Source organism: Colossoma macropomum, unplaced genomic scaffold, assembly GCF_904425465.1.
Source record: "Colossoma macropomum unplaced genomic scaffold, Colossoma_macropomum, whole genome shotgun sequence".
NCBI classification, from domain to species: Eukaryota; Metazoa; Chordata; class Actinopteri; order Characiformes; family Serrasalmidae; genus Colossoma; species Colossoma macropomum.
In genome coordinates, this window is record NW_023494798.1 from 31,352,279 (window position 1) to 31,370,501 (window position 18,223).

At 40.4% G+C, this 18,223-nt stretch overlaps 2 protein-coding genes across 2 annotated transcripts in view; both read left to right on the forward strand.

Moving 5' to 3' along the window:
• The window catches only part of rnpepl1 (arginyl aminopeptidase like 1), a 27,102-nt gene extending 17,996 nt beyond the window's left edge, over window positions 1-9,106 (forward strand). The window contains exons 10-11 of the mRNA XM_036585008.1: window positions 1,420-1,562; window positions 5,480-9,106. Coding sequence (XP_036440901.1) covers window positions 1,420-1,562; window positions 5,480-5,728 — 392 coding nt within the window. The 3' untranslated portion in view covers window positions 5,729-9,106. The remainder of the gene's footprint in view (window positions 1-1,419; window positions 1,563-5,479) is intronic.
• A 3,480-nt stretch (window positions 9,107-12,586) lies between these two features.
• Window positions 12,587-18,223, forward strand: part of LOC118817909 (segment polarity protein dishevelled homolog DVL-3) — an 84,631-nt gene continuing 78,994 nt past the window's right edge. Inside the window, exon 1 of the mRNA XM_036584915.1 lies at window positions 12,587-13,031. Within this exon, the coding sequence (XP_036440808.1) occupies window positions 12,871-13,031 (161 nt within the window). The 5' untranslated portion in view covers window positions 12,587-12,870. The remainder of the gene's footprint in view (window positions 13,032-18,223) is intronic.

Below are 18,223 nucleotides of genomic sequence, written 5' to 3' on the forward strand. Positions count from 1 at the left end.
CAATGAGCACACTTGCCCGGAGTGGTGGGCAGCCCTATCCACAGCGCCAGGGGAGCAGTTGGGGTTAGGTGCCTTGCTCAAGGGCACTTCAGTCACATGCTGTCAGCTCAGGGGATCGAACTGGCGACCTTCTGGTCACAAGGCTAACCTCCAGCCCACGACTGCCCCAGTATGCTGATGTCTCGGTCGTGAGCTTGCTAAATTTCAAACATGAAGCTGGCGGATAGCTGCCTTCAGCTTCATATCACTGAATTGCACCCTCCCACCTCTTTGAAGGCATGTGATGCCCTAAATTTAACTAAAGCCCAGAAGTGTGGTTGCTCAACTTTACCCTCCTAGCACCGCTAGTAGCCTGTTAATGAAGTTCTTCTTTATTTGAGTATCCCATTTTTTGAGAAAGATTTCAACCACTACCCATTGTAACTCAGTTCCAAGGGGCAAGGTGACACTCGAAAACAAGGGGTAGGGGTAAAAATAAGAAATGGGACTGGGCCTTGGCGGCACGGTGGCACAGTGGGTAGCGCTGTCGCCTCACAGCAAGAATGGCCTGGGTTCGATTCCCGGCTGGGCGACCGGGGTCATTTCTGTGTGGAGTTTGCCTGTTCTCCCCATGTCTGCGTGGGTTTCCTCCGGGTACTCCGGTTTCCTCCCACAGTCCAAAGACATGCAGTCAGGCTGATTGGACGTGCTGAATTGCCCCTAGGTGTGAGTGAGTGTGTGAATGTGTATGTCTGTCTGTCTGCCCTGCGATGGACTGGCGACCTGTCCAGGGTGTATCCTGCCTTCCGCCCAATGACAGCTGGGATAGGCTCCAGCACCCCACCGCGACCCAGAAGGATAAGCGGTTTAGATGATGGATGGATGGATGGATGGATGGGACTGGGCCTTAAGGTTATGGAAAATGCTGCAAATTATTCTCAGATGGTAAATAACACTGGGAAACCCAGAGCAGAGAAACTGGTGGATAGTAATGGCTTTTAAAGGCCTAATAGCCACCCAATGTTGTAACTGTAAAAGTGTGTACATATTATTTGTTATCTTTCTCTGATCCTGTTTCTCAGCCGTAGACGGGGATCAGAGGAACGTTCTCTGCTTCTAAAGGTTTCAGGGCTGGAGCTGACTGCTGTAGGGTAATATCCAGTTGGTTTAGCCTGGTTGTTCTGCTGCAGTGAGTCACACTGAAGCAAGCTGAAGTTCCAAAGCACAACGGCATTCATTTTTGGTTCCACGCACTCCAGCTAAACTTAACATAAAAGAAGTAGGAAGAAAAGAGCTGTGAGGAAGATAAAGCTAACGTTCATCGGTTCTTTTTCTGAAGCCGGTGTTAGTGTTCATGTTTGATGGGAAATGTTTTGGTCTCTGTGTCCTGGCCTTTATCACTCCTCCATTCTGTAAGCAGATTTTTGTTTGTGTCTGCAGAGGTGATGAGTCTGCTGTCGAGCCGTTACTCAGCGCTGTTGGACGAGATGAATGCTGAGGTGAGGATCCGCTGGCTGCAGATTGTGGTGCGGAACGGCTTCTACCCGGACCTGCATCGGGTCCGCAGCTTTCTCCATAAACACGTGAGTAAATCATACAGCGCGAAGGACATTAAACCTTGGACGTCTAGAGCTATTACTGTCATTTCGCTATACTTTTTAAATGTGATTACATGATTATTGTAAGGTGCCCAGCCCGAGGTGCCATAACTTCAGGGAACTCCAATTCCCAGAAGCCCTCGGGCTGATTAGGCCCAACCTGACACACCTGTGGACTCCTCTACTTAAGGCTGTGGCAAACAGCAGCCCTTTGTCACACCTTTGTAGAGGGGTGACCGGTATGGTTTCCTCCACTAAGAGCAAACAAGTGAAACAAAGTCTGTCTTCTCCTCATAATTACAGAGGAAGTGACTTTTGTTTTCTGATTATCTCTTATTTCACGTTTCTGGTTCAGCCTTTGTTTGAGCACGTTGCTTTCAGCGTTTCCTTTGTTTGCCCTTCTTCCTGCCTTTTTATTTCCCATTGTCGCCTGTGCTTCCCGGTGGCGCAGCGGTAACTCCACGGACCACCGTTCAGTATGTGGGTCACCTCAACTCCAACGTGCCAAATTTACACTCCATTGCGTCAATAAATGTATTTATTTCTTACGGGTTTTCCTCTTTGCACTTGGGTCCGCCTCCCTGCTGTCCCGTAACAATTATATACTTAATTACATCGTACGTATCACTGAAGTCTGCACTTCTGACGTTTTCCCCAATTTATTTCAGTGTGAAAAAATGGTAAAAGCATGGCAAACATGTAAAGTGACTGTACACACAATAACTTTAATTCAAATCATGATAAAATGTCTCCTCTACTACTTACAAACACAAATGCGGTGTGGATTGAAAGTTTAGAATCTGAACTGTCCACTGTGTGTTTCTCCGCTTGTAAGAAATAATTCATTAAAAATTTTTAAAATGCTTTTGTGATCACTAGTTATAATAGCTGTGACTTCTGTGGGTTAATAAATGTATCGCTCTGTGTTGCTTTTCTATTTCTGAAGAAATTCAAGATACTAGTGCAGTTGCTGTTAATGGATCTCTGACACTCCTGAACTGAAAACTGCACCACTCTTTTTCCCTCATCCTCCTTGTAGAAAATCCATCTGGCAGGTGTTCCAAACCTGTTCCAGCGTTCTCTCTGATTTATCATGTCTTCTATTTTATTGGTGGTTGCTTCAGACTTTGATTTGTGCATTTCTACTTCAAAGGGATGAGCAGACAGCTTTCCACCCACGGTCCGTATTTCGCGTTAACCCTTCTAGGTCCCTCATGACTTTTACACCTTGAAGCACCTCTTCTTACGTTTGGTTTAATGATTTTTCACTCATCGCTCCTTGAAACGAGCAGATTCTAAGATTTCAGTCCATACTACATTGCGTCACCTTGGAATTATTAGGTTCTATCTGTCTTCTGAACAGTTTTGAGATACTGAGCTTCAAAGATTTTGCATTCTACCTAGCAAAACTGATATGTGGAACACGCCTCTTTTGTGCATTAAAAAGGCCAGACACCCCAAATGTGTTTTAAATGTACAATTTCAAAATCTATCAAATTTGTAAATGAGTTTTTTGGAACAGGTCAAATGCAGACAGAACCTTCTAATCCTAAGAACTCATTTTCTGTATGGAATAATAAGGTTCTATCTGGCAGAACATGAAAAGAAGCAGTGATTTTCAAGGAATACAAACAGTTCACTTGTAATGTGTTTCAAAACATCAAATTAGTGCTGTAACTGTGCTGTATGTGTCTACATGTATCAAGTAAGTGTAGCAGGTCAGTCTAAAGGCAGTATGAGGCTCTGTTTTATATCAGAAATGTGACTCTAATGAGCCAAAATGTCTTATTTTGGGAGAAAGAAGAAAAAGAAAAGATGGATGAAAAAATGTGAAATAGAACCTCAAAATTCCAAGGGGATGGTTTGTGTCTGTACATAGATGAGAAGATATTTCATTATATACATTATATTTTATTTTATTTTAATTTGATGAAAGGTTATTGTCTGTACATTCTTGTTTTTTAAAAAGAATCCTCTTTTGTCATGATTTAATCATTTATTTTGTTGATACAGAATGTAAATTGTAATTCATTATGTAAGTAATTATTTAACCTTGTAGTTACATTTAATTAGAGCTGTCAAAGGATTAAAATTATTGTGAGTAATCCCATTATTTTGTGTAGTTAACTTCAATTAACAGCGTTTTTTTCTTATTTGTTCAGATTTGACCCCAAAGAAATATTAAAAAGCAGTACGTTTTGTTACAGAAGTGTGAGTGGACAAAATAAGCCTTGTAAGAATGTATAAAATGTGCAAAAGCAACAGGAAGTTACCCTCAAGAGCTTAGTCTGCAGAAGGAGCTGAAGCTGAAAGCTATTTAAAGCTGTTGTTGAGTGAGAGGACTACAGTCACTGATTCAGTCATGGAAACATACAGCACACTGCAGCTGGGCTTCAGCCTGCACTGCTACAGATGGGTCGTCCGAGGAAAACGTGTCAACAGCGTCAAAAAATTCCCCAGAGGAAGGAAATATTCTAAATGAGATCTCCTCTTGATCTCAGGTACTTCTCCTAGACGTGGTTAAGTTCAGTTTGAGATCAGAGTGAGACTTTAGCCGTTTTCTCCTGTTTCTGAATTTGACTCCTGAGAAATAAAACTCAGATTTTCTCACTTTTATCAAAATGTTGTCACACGTGGCTTAACTCTTTAGTGTCTGACTCATCTCACCCCAGTCTCAGCTGAGTAATACTTCCATCAGAAAAGTGTCAGAGCTCATTGTTTTCTTATACAGCTCTGTTCTATATTACAGAACTCTTTCAGCTCTCCATCAGTGGCTGTGTTTACACGCAAAGATTTTTGCCAATCCGATTGAATACGTTCCCAGTACAGATTAAGACTGAGGTGTTTATGCCCACTCTACTCAACAACCTGATGAAAATCTCCGTTTACATGCTCACTACAAGCAATCCAATCCAAAATTACACACATGCATAGAAAACCACTTAGTGTAGACGTTACCATGACAACCAGCATCATGTGAGTCCAGTCAGAGTGAGACGAGCAGCAGTGAGCAGCGCTTGTGTTTTTAATTGCTTTAAAATGATGTCAGACTCAGGAAAACGTCCTTCACATGTCCTTATTAAAGAAGGCCGAGAGGAAGACGTTGTGTTCTGAGACACATAAGCTGAACTTCCGTCCCGCCGCCGTCTTTTAAAGATCAGAGCATAAACTTCGTCTCCTCTGCAGACCAGTTTCTGCTCCGCCATGTTGAACGGTATAAACTTTCACTATGACGCGACGAACATGATCAGAACGGACTTAAACTTTCCGATAGGGAATGTAATCAGATACAGGCGTTTACACAGATATTATTCTTCTATTTAATGGATTATTCACAGGATTACCCACCTCGATCAGTCGGATAGAAACTGTATTCCGAATGGCCTCAATCAGACTAGACTATTCTGACTGAAGTGTATACATGGACGCATTCTAGTCCGATTGAACTATTAGTCGGATTATTAACGGATTATTAGGCTGCATGTAAACGTGGCTAGTATAGAAGGAGAACCTACGCTTTTCTCATTCATCACCAGAACTTCTCACAGTGAAATGCTGATGTTAATCTCCTCTTTTAGGTTTAGGAGAAACAATTCAGAAATCAGTGATCCTTCATTGATATAATATTGTGATCTGCTTTATTACTCTGAGACAATCTTCAGAAAGATTTTTTTCCTCTGGGTCGTTGCATTAGCTTGTTATTAAATCGTTAACTTTGACAGCAATAATTTAGGGAAGGGACATTTTTAATTCAGGTATTTGCGGAACATTTCAGCCATACTGACTGGCTCCTCTTTCTCACTCCGCGCTCATTAATGTAAAGCTAAAGTTTAGCGAAATCACAGTAACAGTTGTAGACTTCTGAGTGTTGACTGTTGCTTTTACATCTCTGTCTCCTGCAGACGTCCCGTATGTACACAGTGCCGCTGTATGAGGATCTGTGTGGGGGGGTGATGAAGTGTTTCGCAGTGGAGGTCTTCTATCAGACTCAGGCTCGTTTACACCCAAATCTGCGCAAAACACTGCAGCAGATTCTGTTCCACGCTGGCCCAGCCAACGCCTCTGCTACCGACCCCCCACTGCTGGACACGCCCACCGAGCCGCCCACCAGCGGGGCCATCGCTCTGAGGGACGTCAACGTCTCCGCCTAACTGCTCGCGCACATCTGCTGTGGTCAGGAACGGAGCGATATGAAGGAAAAAAGAATCAATGGGACGCAGTTGGAACTGGACAGGACTTGAACTGACCAGCCTAGACTGGACAGAAGTAGTCGTGCCAGGCCAGACGTGATTTCATAACGAGAATACGCGTTTGGGGACGGCTGGTTTAACTTTTGGTGCTGGATGCTGGATTGAAAATCCTCCATAAACAGGGGGCCACCTCTAAAACTCCCCCCAAATTACTCTCGCCCAGTTGTCACCAGCCCTCCTCCTAGAGATCTGCCATCCTGCAGGCTTCACCTCCAACCCCAATCTAGCACACCTCGTTCAGCTAATTAAGGACTTCTGAAAGCAATAGTTAGACGAATCAGATGGGGCTGATTAGGTTTGGACCTGAAGTCTGCCGGATTAGTGTCCACTGCTCTTTTAACCTCCAGATTAGAGTCAATAACACAGGCAAAAGAAGCTAGCTAGAGAAAACAATGGGTAGCAAACATTTATTTTTACCTCATGTAATGTGTTCTCAGCGCACGAGACACACATCTATATGCTTAATTAAGTTTTTGGGGGTCTTTTCAGCCATGCTAACTTACATCCATGGCCTGCTAATTAAGTTAATTTTGTCTTTTTGTCTCTCTAATAGCAGTCGCTCAACTTCACTCGATCTGAGTCACTATCATCTAAACCTGCACTGCAGAAAATGACATCTTGCCAAGTGAAATGATCTTAAATCTAATTAATATATCAAATATTTCTCATTTTGAGATTTTGAGAAATATGCTTGAAACATGCGATATTATCTTCAAGTACAGTGAGATACATTGACTTACTTAAACCACTTAAAACAAGTAAAAAATATCTAGCAGTGAGTTAAATTATCATAATAAGCTTACAACAGTCTCAAAATCAGATGTTTTAGATATGTCAACTGGATTTAAGATGATTTCTCTTGCCAGGATACCTTTTTTTTGCAGTTTGTGCTGCATAGCTAAGCTATGCTAACTAGCGCCTCTGTCCTGGTTAGCAGTAGTATTTAACGTAGAGAGATGTTTTGACGTTTATTGAATGACAGATTGAAAATGTGTACTGCGGTCCCTTTTTTGGTGACTCTGTAAGTGAACTGAACTTTATTTGGTGGTTTTTGGTTTGAAATGCAGGATGTAAACGCTTTTTTCACACACCCGTATTACCATACACTGTGGTACAATTTCCCACCAACATTTAGCCCAAAACAGCCAGAGCTTCAGGTCTAAGCTGCCACATCCTGTGGTTGACAAAAATGTATGTTTTTTTTTTCCCTGAATGTTTCTGGGTCTTCTGAACTGTGAGGTTGTTTAGCAAGCAAAATATGAATAATGCTAGCTAGATACGTGCTACAAGCAAGCTAATTCTCTTGTGCACTGAATTGACATGAAAATAAGTCTACTGTTAAACTTAAACACTGTAATATACCAACACCAGCTACTAAAACTGCCAAAGCAACTTAAATACCACATTTGACAAAGCCTGCTGGGGTACTTTGGTGAGGTCAGTATTATGATGTCAGTTCCGTGCCCAGCAGTGTTAGCCTGCAAGTAGCAATAGCCGCATTTTAGCTCCTTAGCGACCTCTAATCTTTAAAGGATCCAGGCACATTTGAAGGGAAAATGACCATACGGCAAAACGTATCAGGTTTGGAGTGTTTTGTATTACCACAGCTTTCAACAGCTGCAGTTTTCCAAAACACCATTCATTTTTGTGATAGAGAAAACCAGAGTTCCTAATAGGGGCATGATGGCGACTACAAGATGACGCACAACTTTAGGGGTCTATTTCTCATGGTTGTCCCCAGATGTTCTCGTTGCAAGATCACGTCTGGCTCTGCGAGATGTGCATCGAGGGAGGCAAGCATGTGTCTGTGTTCTCCAACACTGGGATTTTATATTTAATAGTCTTTACTCAAGCTGCTCAGGTTTGTTTGACGATGTAACGGAGAGACGTCAGTGATCATGTTTGTGATGGATTGTATGCCATGATCCAAGTGTGTGTGTGTGTGTGTGTGTGTGTGTGTGATGGTTTGTATGCTATGACCCATGCATCACATACAGTGGCCCCAAAAAGAATTTGGACAAAATAACCATTAGTAAACTTTAAATTCTTTAGGTTACTTCATAAAATGTTCAAGTGATTCAGAGAAAAACACTTTTAGCACAGCTTCACTCTGATGGTACAGTGTTTGTGTGGATAGATCCTGGAGAATAATTGCAACCAGACTGCACTGTGGCTACTGTAAAGCACAGAGGGGGAAACCAGAGCGGGTTTATGAGGAGCCTGGCCTCTTCCTATTTCCTCCGTTATATCAAAAACAGGACTGCAACACGCCAGAGGGCGCCCTCGAGCGAGTCCTCAATGAATGAATGGAGTTAAACGGCTAAAAACAAAAAGTTAAAATAGTTTCTAATCACACGCCCAGAGCTTTCCTTTAATTTTAGAAAGTAGAAGGATGTATTTCACTAAAAAGAGCCAGGAAAACTCACCTGTACGTTTCGTTTTTTCTACAGCAAACAGGTTTGGGGCAGCAGGACACTAACATTACTGCTACTGAGTGCTGGTTGGCAAGCGGAGCAGCTCTTTGTCTGTTCGCGCTCACTGATGTTATTACGTAAACTCCTATAACTGGAGTTCAAAAGTGCTCAAAAATATAAAAGTGATGTTCTGTGTTTAGAAAATGAATGTATTATTTTATATTTACAGTGTTCATTTGAAAACTATGGTTTTGCTCAAATGCTCCATCTCAACCCATTCATTCTGGACTTGCTCGGGAGCGCCCTCTAGCGTTTGAGAAACCCAGAAGACATTACAGAGTGGAAATTCTCCTCTCTACAAGGTCTGGGGAAACATCGAAGTCTGGGGGCTGTTTTTCTTACAGTGATGTCGGTGAGCTTGTGTTGATTGATGGAATCATGAACTCGGAAGTGTACAAAAGCATTTTGGGTCTAAACCTGCAAAGAAATAACAGTCTGAAATGCATGAGCCATCATTTGGAAGAATACCAAAAGACAGTCTTGGGCCGGTCTGTTTAAAGTAAATGCCACTTAGATTTTGACATGCCGCTTGACATTTTATTTCTGAGCCTGAGCACCATAAACTTGCACAAATGTCCAAATACTTTTTAGATCCACTGTGTGTGTGTGTGTGTGTGTGTGTGTGTGTGTGTGTGTGTGTGTGTGTGTGTTTATGTTAATACAAATTGCCATCTGTCCATAGATTCTCCAGTACTGTTTAAAAATCATTGACCACCCTTCACTTATTTAATTTTCAATCTAAGGAATAAATGCAGAAAACACATATTTAACAGAAAATTACACAGAACAACAACTAAATATAATATCAAATTGTTCAGTATTTACTGTGTTCATCCATTTTTATTAATCAGAGCTTCCATTCTTTTCAGGAGACTCACTTTCAGTTTTTCAAAGAATCTGCAGAAACACCTCCTTAGTTCAGTCTTAGAAGTTCGCTGATCATTTTCTGAAGTAATCAAACACATTCAGTGGTGTTGAGGTCTGGACTCTGGGGTGGTCAGTCCATTGTTCAGCTTCTTTGTTTGATGTGTCTGTCTCCTTTTCTCAGTGAGGTTCTTCTTGACAGCTACACATCCTTTCAGACCCACAGCGCTGAGTCGTCTTCTCACAGTGGAAGGATGGACAGAAACACCTGTGGATGTTTTCAGATCTGAAGCAGCTTGATTTTCTCCTCTCTCTCAAAGATGAAAGCTTTAAGTGCTGTTTATCTGATGGGGGCAGTTTTGGTGTCAACCAGGTCTTCCAGGTGGCTGTTAGGAGCCTCATTTTCTCTAGCTTTTGAACAAGTGCATTAATAAGTGAATTATCTTATATCTAATCTCAGAAAATCTCCTGAAAAAGGAATAATTTCTACTTAATGGACGTTTTGACTGGAAATGAAATAAATGATGGGTGGTCTCTGACCTTAGCGCAGTACTGCACATTAATGTGTTAAGTGTGTGACTGTATGTGTGTTTACACTCTGCCTATGCACGTGTTTTAATGTGTCTTGTTTTGCACCGTCTATTACTCACAAAAGTAGCTGACCTCAAATCATGATGTGACTGCTAATGGACTCGGTGTCAGAGAGTGATTAGTAGCCAGCTGCTCCCTCATTACAGCAGAGGATTCTCACCTCGGACTCATTCCAGAGGACTCACCGTTGACTGTATATCGTCCTTTTGAAGCTGATGCTGAAGTGAATGAACTAACACTGTGTGAAACTCTACACCCCCTTGACGTATCTTCGAGAGTGGTTTGTTTCCTGAAACTGGAAACTTTATTCCGGCTGTTCTGCTTTTCCTGCTTTTCGTGGTGCTGGTCCACCTCTGCCACCAACACGGCTTCGTCTCCGGTGCGGTGAAACCAGTGAGACGTTGGTGCCTTTTTGAAAGCTTTTAACACTGTGGAGCTCTTAAACACAGCTGCCCAAACAAACAGCCTGTTTCTTTTGGTCCTTTAACCCATATTTGAATATTGTGAATGTTCTTGAAAGAAATTGCCCTTTGTTTTTGTTTTTTCTCTTTTGACAGATTTAAAGTGTAAAGTAATTTAAAGGGGCTCAGTCGTGATAAAATTAATTGTTTTGTTTTTTTTCGGATAAGAGCCTTTAAAATGAACCGGTTACTCTCCGGTCCATACAGTCCATATATGGAAACTAAGCTGCCTGTTTTGAATTCACTGTTAAAGGATAAAGACAGATTGGAAAATGATCATGTTAAAGTGAACTAAGACTGCGTTTGGTACATAAAACACCATTATCATAAGAGGAAAAAGAGAAAAAAACAAAGCACTATAGAAATGTAGGATATGGACCCTTTAAAGGAGATAGAGTTCTTACCATATTGTTGGTTTCAAAGAAATAAACTGACCGAATGTGCTAACATGGCAAACAATGACTGTAAGGTAGTAGCCACTAATTTGCATGATGTCATTTGCATATTGCTAACTGGTGCTGTTCACTTTCCTTTATTGTTCCCTTTAAATGTCATGGACGTGTCACGATTTGCCTTGGTCCCCATTTTGTATGTTAGTGAAATCTAATCCCCTTTAATATAAGTAGAGGAGAAACGTGCAGAAGAGATGCAGTAAAAGTTTAAACCAGTGAGTGTAAACGCTTGGATGTGGGTCAGCGTGAATCATTGGTGGCCTTAATGAGCTGAAGACTGGTGTATTTTCCCTTTAAAATGGAATAAAAGGCATCAAAATGAACATTTCTGGTGTTTGTTCATGACCTGACTCTGTAGGTCACCCATTGTTTAGGGATACAATGTTGCTCCAGGATAAAAATCTCATTTAACAGTATATAGAAGTTTAAATAGAGTTTAAACAGGTGTTGGTTAACTTCTGTTTCTATACGAGGTGACCGAGAGATTTTGTCCACTAGATGGAGGCACTTAATGTACTTTTATTCCATGCAGAAAACTCAGGAATCACTCCAACCCCCCCTCCAAAACAGCCTGGTTTATAGCATGCTCTGTGAAATGCTGCTGTTATTAAGGGACAATAAAATAAGCAGCAACTTTATTATATATTATAATTGATTATAATAATTATACAGATTTTTCTAAATAGCCTATGTTATTTATTCTTTAGCCTAACTAAAAGAATAACTTCTTTTTCCATCAAAGAATAATAGAGGATAAAAAGAAACATTTATTATGGTTAATAATTTAGACAAATTTTTATTATTATTTATTATTAAAAATATATCAAGTTTATAATGGTTTATATTGTTGACATGTTTTCCAAAAATCTCCTCAGTGAAGACGAATTAGAAAATTTAGAGTAGCCATCACAGGATCAGAATTAAAGAATTACGAAAATAGCTTTTTAGATTGGTTTAGATTATTTATTCGTCTAATGCAGGTCAAGACATTTATCATATATCACATTTATCAAGACAGTTCATATTGTACACTTTTTAAATAAATTGTCTCAGTGATTGCTAATTAAATGATAATAGTGATTCACACCACATTTCAGTACTTGGGCTGAAAGATTAATAATTTTTATAACAAAATCGCAATTTAAGAGAGCACAATTTTCAAAAAGCTGCTGCTTTTTTTTTAAATTATTAAATTAGCCCTCATTATCAAAAATGTTGCCTTACCTTTAAAGTGGGGAGATTTAACCTAACACCACAGAGCTTGTGAACTGCTTGTAGATAAGTTACACCAATCAGAGGCAACCAAACTCCATGTGTTGTGACATCACAACCACAACTCACTGGCAGTCTGGCAAATGACATTCAGAGCTTAAGCCAGAAAATGAGGATATTTTGGTCTTCTTTGCCAAATGAATAACAGGTCTGAACCTTAATTTCTAAAAAAAAAATAATTTCAAGTTAATTCACAGTCGCAATATTTGTCATTTTCCCCAAATCGTTCAGCCCTGCTCAGGTATGGAGAATTACGGAGCCCCGCTGGTGACATCCTGTATAAATAAAAATAATGCGTGGCCACGCCTTATTAACGCGTGGGAACGAGATCCTAATGCGTGGCCACGACTTAGTAAGGCGTGGGAACGAGATCACGGCCACGCATTAGGATCTCGTTCCCACGCTTTACTAAGTCGTGGTCACGACTTAATCATCTCATTCCCACGCCTTACTAAGTCGTGGCCACGCATTATTTTTATTTATACAGGATGTCACCAGCGGGGCTCCGTAGAGAATAAAATAAGTAACAGTTAATAATTTATTATATTGTTATCTGGTGGGTTGCAGTACCGCGCAGATGCTTTAGGCGTCGCTGTTTGACGGCGCTCCGTTTGCCAGCTGTTCTGAAGGGAAGGAGGAGAAAAGCAGCGCCGTTCAGTCCGCTGTGGGGCAGCGGGGCTGCGAACTTCCACACCGAGCCGTCTTTCTGGAAATAACGAGCGGCAACACCGAGACAACCGCCCGTCTGGCCGCGTGTGGAGAACCGTTATTAGCCGTAGTCATACTCGTCGGCGGGTTTCGCTGTCTGTCCGCAGGCTTTGTGTCCGGAGCTCGAGCGAGGCGGCGCGGAGCCTGCAGCCGGAGAAGAGGCGCTGCTGGCCGGACTCAGGGCTGGATGCGCCCGGCCTGCTCCTCCCCAGCGGCCCGCCATGGGGGAGACCAAAATCATCTACCACCTCGACGACCAGGAGACACCTTACCTGGTCAAACTCCCCATCCCGGCCGAGAGGGTCACCCTGGCCGACTTCAAACAGGTCCTCAATAAGCCTAATTACAAATTTTTCTTCAAATCGATGGACGATGATTTCGGGTAAGGCTCCACTTTCTCCCTTTCTCCAGCTTTCTTACTCGCCAGCGTCTTGTTCGAATATCCCCGTTCCACCTTAAGCGGTGCAGCAGCTCATTTGCTGCACCGTTTAAGGTGGAACGGGGAAATTCGAACAAGAAGCTGGCGAATATGAAGCCAACTTCAGCCTCGTCCACTTTCACAATATTTACCCCCTTCACAGGGACAAAAACATCACATTTACGCTTTAAAACCTAGACTTAGTTATTCCCCAGCGTTGTGTGGGTAAAAATCAGGTTATGACCAGCTATTCTTCCAACAAACCACCTCTCCCTCTCTCCCTAACCTGGTTTCTTTCCTTATTCAGGCACCACACCTTATTGTTTTTGGACGTAGCTTTGTGTTGAAGGGCAGATGTGAAGTCTACATGTGTTAAATCCTTACATTAATCAGCTGGAGACAGAAACCACAGTGTCTTTGAGCCACTAATAGCGTCCATCTTGGAAATGGAGGGCTCTACAGGCAGGATGGCAAAGAGCAGAAATGCTGGCCGTGGTGCTTTCTCCAACTGTTTTCTCCTCTTTTCAGGAAAGACATGCCTGAAGGGACATGGGGATTTCATTTTGAGCAGCTGGACCAGGTATTTTGATGGGCGTTTGAGGAAGGAAAAAGAGTTTCAGTGGAAAAGATAACAGCAATACTAACTTGGGGACAAAAAAAGCCCTTTCTTTTGTCTGAAATACACGAATAGGGGTGTCAGTGGATGAGAAATAACCATGGCAGTGCGTTTTATGGCCTACTTAATGAAATGCCGCTGTCAGCAATGGGAGATAAGAGGAGGAAAAAACAGAGTTAACAAGTTAGGAGGAGAGAGGCGAGCTTGGCACTTGCTCTATAGGGGGAGGATAAAGCAGGCGGGTGGACAAAGATTGGACATAGGCTGCACTGACTCAACCTGGGGTGAAAAAACTATGACTGTAATTCAGATTATGAGGTTTAATGTCATCAAGTCTAATCACATGGTCCCAAAGCACATAGACACTCAGTCTAATCACAGCCACGTCCACTCCCATGCCTCCCTGTGTGGGTTCCAGTGATTGAACTTGTGATTTCTAATTCAATTTGCGTGTTAGGACAGTTATCGTATTCAAATTAGGTGAGGCAGGCTGTGCTGTGGTGGATGGACTGATGTGGTTTGCTGGACGGAGCTGCTTTTGTTCCCGTTGGCTCCCAGCGAGGCGCTGGCCACTGGCCTATAGAGATCGTTATAGGCAGGAGGCGGCCGATAGCCCAGCCTTCTCAAGCCTACGTGCCTTCAATCTGACTACATCCAAGTTATTAGAAGCTTATTACACTAGTTATAAGCTGGTTTAGCATTCTGGCTGCCTGCCTTTGGAGTACACTGCATTTATTTGATTCAGATTAAGGCTGTCAGTGTTGATTATATTAGTAAACGAGTAAAACGCAGATTATTTTGGTGAGAAATCAGAGGCTGGACAATTAAATGGACTTAAATGAACCACACACACCATTGAAACAGCATTGAAAAGACTCCAAAATGCTTTTTTGCACAAAACATAAACTAGTAATCCTCTAAAAAAGCCTTTAAAAACTTGGTCACTGTCAAAAAAATTCTCATTGTTTCACCGGAATAGAAGAAGAAGGCAAGAACGTTCCTAACCTTTGAATGTAGGTTAATTTAAAGATAATTTACGTTATTTTGGAGCATTTCTGTTGATCCATTTATCAAGAAATGTTCATGCAATGGAAAGCGCAGCTGCTTTGCTCAACTTATGTAGAAAAATAAGAATTATTATTGTTTTTGGACAGCAGTGATATCTAAAGCAATATGGCTTGATGCTCTATACATATGCATTATCATCATGCAAACTGCCAACGATTTACTGGCGATTAATTGAGAAGATATATTTAAATTAGTTTTTTTATTGAGTTTATATGATGCTTAATTCATGGATTGTGAAAGCCCTAATATGTACATCAGATATGTACGTCGTTTCCACATTAGTAAAATATCTTTTTTGTCTATTTTTAAATTTTTTACATTATTTGAATCATTTCCATGTAATCATTTACATTATTTGGATCATTTACACATTAATAAAATATCTTTTTTATCTTTTTTTCTAATTTTTTAAATTATTTGAATCATTTGCACATTAATAAAATATCTTTTTTATCTATTATTTTATTTTTTTTACATTATTTGAATAATTTCCGTGTAATCATATACATTATTTGTATCATTTACACATTAATAAAATTTTTTACATTATTTGAATCATTTCTATGTAATCATTTACATTATTTTAATCATTTACACATTAATAAAATATCTTTTTGTTATCTATTTTTTTTTTATTTTTTATAAATTTTTTGAAACACAGTGTCAAAAGTTTATGGTGAACGGATCAGCAGAAACGGCCCAAAATGACTTGGAACAAAATCTTATTACTTTAACCTGCGTTGGACGTTAAGATTGTTTTTTCTTCTACTATAAAGGCACTTTTTTGGAAAGACATTAATGATATACATCAAAATAAATCAATACAGCATTGTCTGTTGGTTTGCCATAATTGTGTTGATGTAATGTGTTTTATTCCTGTGGACACATTTGAATCAAGTAAATGCATCACTTTTTGGATCAGTTTTTTCAGCGAACGTTTTGCTGATACGTTAAGCAGATTCTGAAAATCTTGGCATGTCGGCCCGCTCTGTCACCGACAGCCCGCTGTGAGCAGTATCGCATTGCTAAATTCAAATCCATGCTAGTTTTTTTTTGTTTGCTATTCATGCCAGGGGCTTCTCACAGCCACTTCATCTCACTGCCTGGCTGCACGTTAGAGATGGAACGGCCTGTCATGATCTCAGTGACTAAAACTGTCACAGTATCTCCACATTATTGTAGTAATGTTGAAATAGCATGAGAATGTTTTAAAGCACTAATGCAGATTGAAAGTACTGTAGTTGCTACAGAAATAATGTATTAATATATATATATATGTGTGTGTGTGTGTGTGTGTGTGTGTATATATATATATATATATATATATATATATATATACACATTTTTGTCATTTTTCAGTTTTTGACCTAATTTGAAAATGCCTGTTGCCCTTTACTTTGTGTGTAAATGCCATGATGAATGGCCTAAAAGAAATGACCTAAAATGACTTGGAAAAAATTGTGGTTCCATTGACTTACATTAAAAGTAAGGTATGTTTTTTTCCTTCTCCTGTAAAGTTACCATTTTGGAGATACGAGGTTTTGTTCCGACAGCAGCGATGAGCTGATAATAAAAGTGTAGGTACTGATACACTGAAATTGTATTGACAGACGTTTATAACATCGCATATTTCTTTATAATACAAAAATCAATTACAGATGAAATAAATATGAGATTGAGTGTAAATCACTAATCATACACAGTTATTGGAATGATTGGAATTTGAAACGGTATGATAATCACTGGCTTTTATACCGCAGTAAATCATTAACCTCTTAACTTCCCAGGCTTATTATATCCTAAGGCTTATTCTTCAGTAATTACATGGTAAGCAAAGCAAACTGAGGTAGTCTTAAAGGGCAACTCCACTGATTTTTTCAAAATTTCTATTTCTGCGTGATTCCTTGGGTGAGATGTAAACAAAGTAATTCAGAGCGGTTTGGTGTGTAATTGCTGCGTAGTAGAGAGATTTCCTGACAGTGTATGTGTCTTCTGAGTTTATAATATAATATAAGTTATAATATTTTGTATGTAATATTGATAAATAGTAAAATCGTGGTAATTTCTGTTTTAAACATGCTCTGTGTGTATTCATTTTAGGCCAAAAGCTTATCTATGATGGAATAATGTCTCAGATGTCAGGCAACATATTCATAACCATTTCATGTAATATCTCTCTGCGAGGGAACTTACAGAGCCATTAAGCTCTTCAGACGTCTGGTTCCTATCACCACCACTGTGAACAGTTCTGATCTGGTACGTTACTCTAGAACAGAGCATTTCACACCAAACCGCTCTGAATGACTGTTTCCACTTTAATCATTTAATTATGCAGAAATTTAGAAAAATCAGTGGAATTCCCCTTTTGGTTACAGGAGTTAAGAACGGAACCCCCTTTAACCACTTAAAAGTGTGGACATTTAAGGGGTTAAGACTACTGACCGTCCCATCCCTCCTACATGCACATACACAGCCTGTTAAACAAGACCACAACATAACTGTCCACAATGACTGTCCAGACTGGCTTGTCCAGGTAAACAGCAGGCCATTGTTCTGTCCATTCTTTCCAGCTAATACAACACAGCACGGCCTGGAGGGAGTTTTGTTATGTGAGGTTTTGTTGCACAAGTCAGATTAGTAAAAAAAAAAAGCAGTGTTTGTGAAAAGAACCTTGGTTTAATGTTGTTTATGGTCCATATCTGAGGCAGTACTGAACTCAGAGTTCTGTAATCATAGATCGTGGTTATCACTGCTGATGACGAAAGCATTTTGTCATGTTATGTGAATCATTTCTTACCTTAGCTTGTTGAAACAAGCGGAGAAATAGTGTGAGAAGTGCAGATTCTAAGATTCAATCCATACCACATTTGTGCTGGTAAATAGAAAAGAAGATACAGGGAGATTCACTCGAAAGAGGCCCTGAATATTCTGTTGTAACTCCGGTTAGGATGAAGCAATCTGAACCAAAAAATATGATTCATACCTTGAAGTATGTTTTGCATTACATGCGATGCCGTTTTCTACCAGACATGTTTCGACGCGGCGCTCCATGTTCCTGAACGTATCGGCAAACATTAGAGAGGACAAACGTCGCGACGGCTGTCCGGCGCCAACCACAACGCTCTGACGCAGGGGCATCCCCGCTTGTTCGAAGCTCCATATCGCTGTTGTCGGAACAAAACCTCGTATCTCCAAAATGGTAACTTTTCAGGAGAAGGAAAAAACCTACTTTACTTTTAATGTAAGTCAAGGGAACCAGAATATTTGCCAAGTCATTTTGATCCATTTCTTTTGGTCCATTCATCATGAAATTTATACACAATGTAAAGGGCATCATGTATTTTTAAATTGCGTCAAAAACTGAAAAACGGCAGAAACGGAGATATGAAGTTTTCTTCCAACAACAGTGATACACTGAGGAGCATGTCGTACGTTGTTTCGTTCAGACTGCTTCGTCTTAGCGAGGGTTATT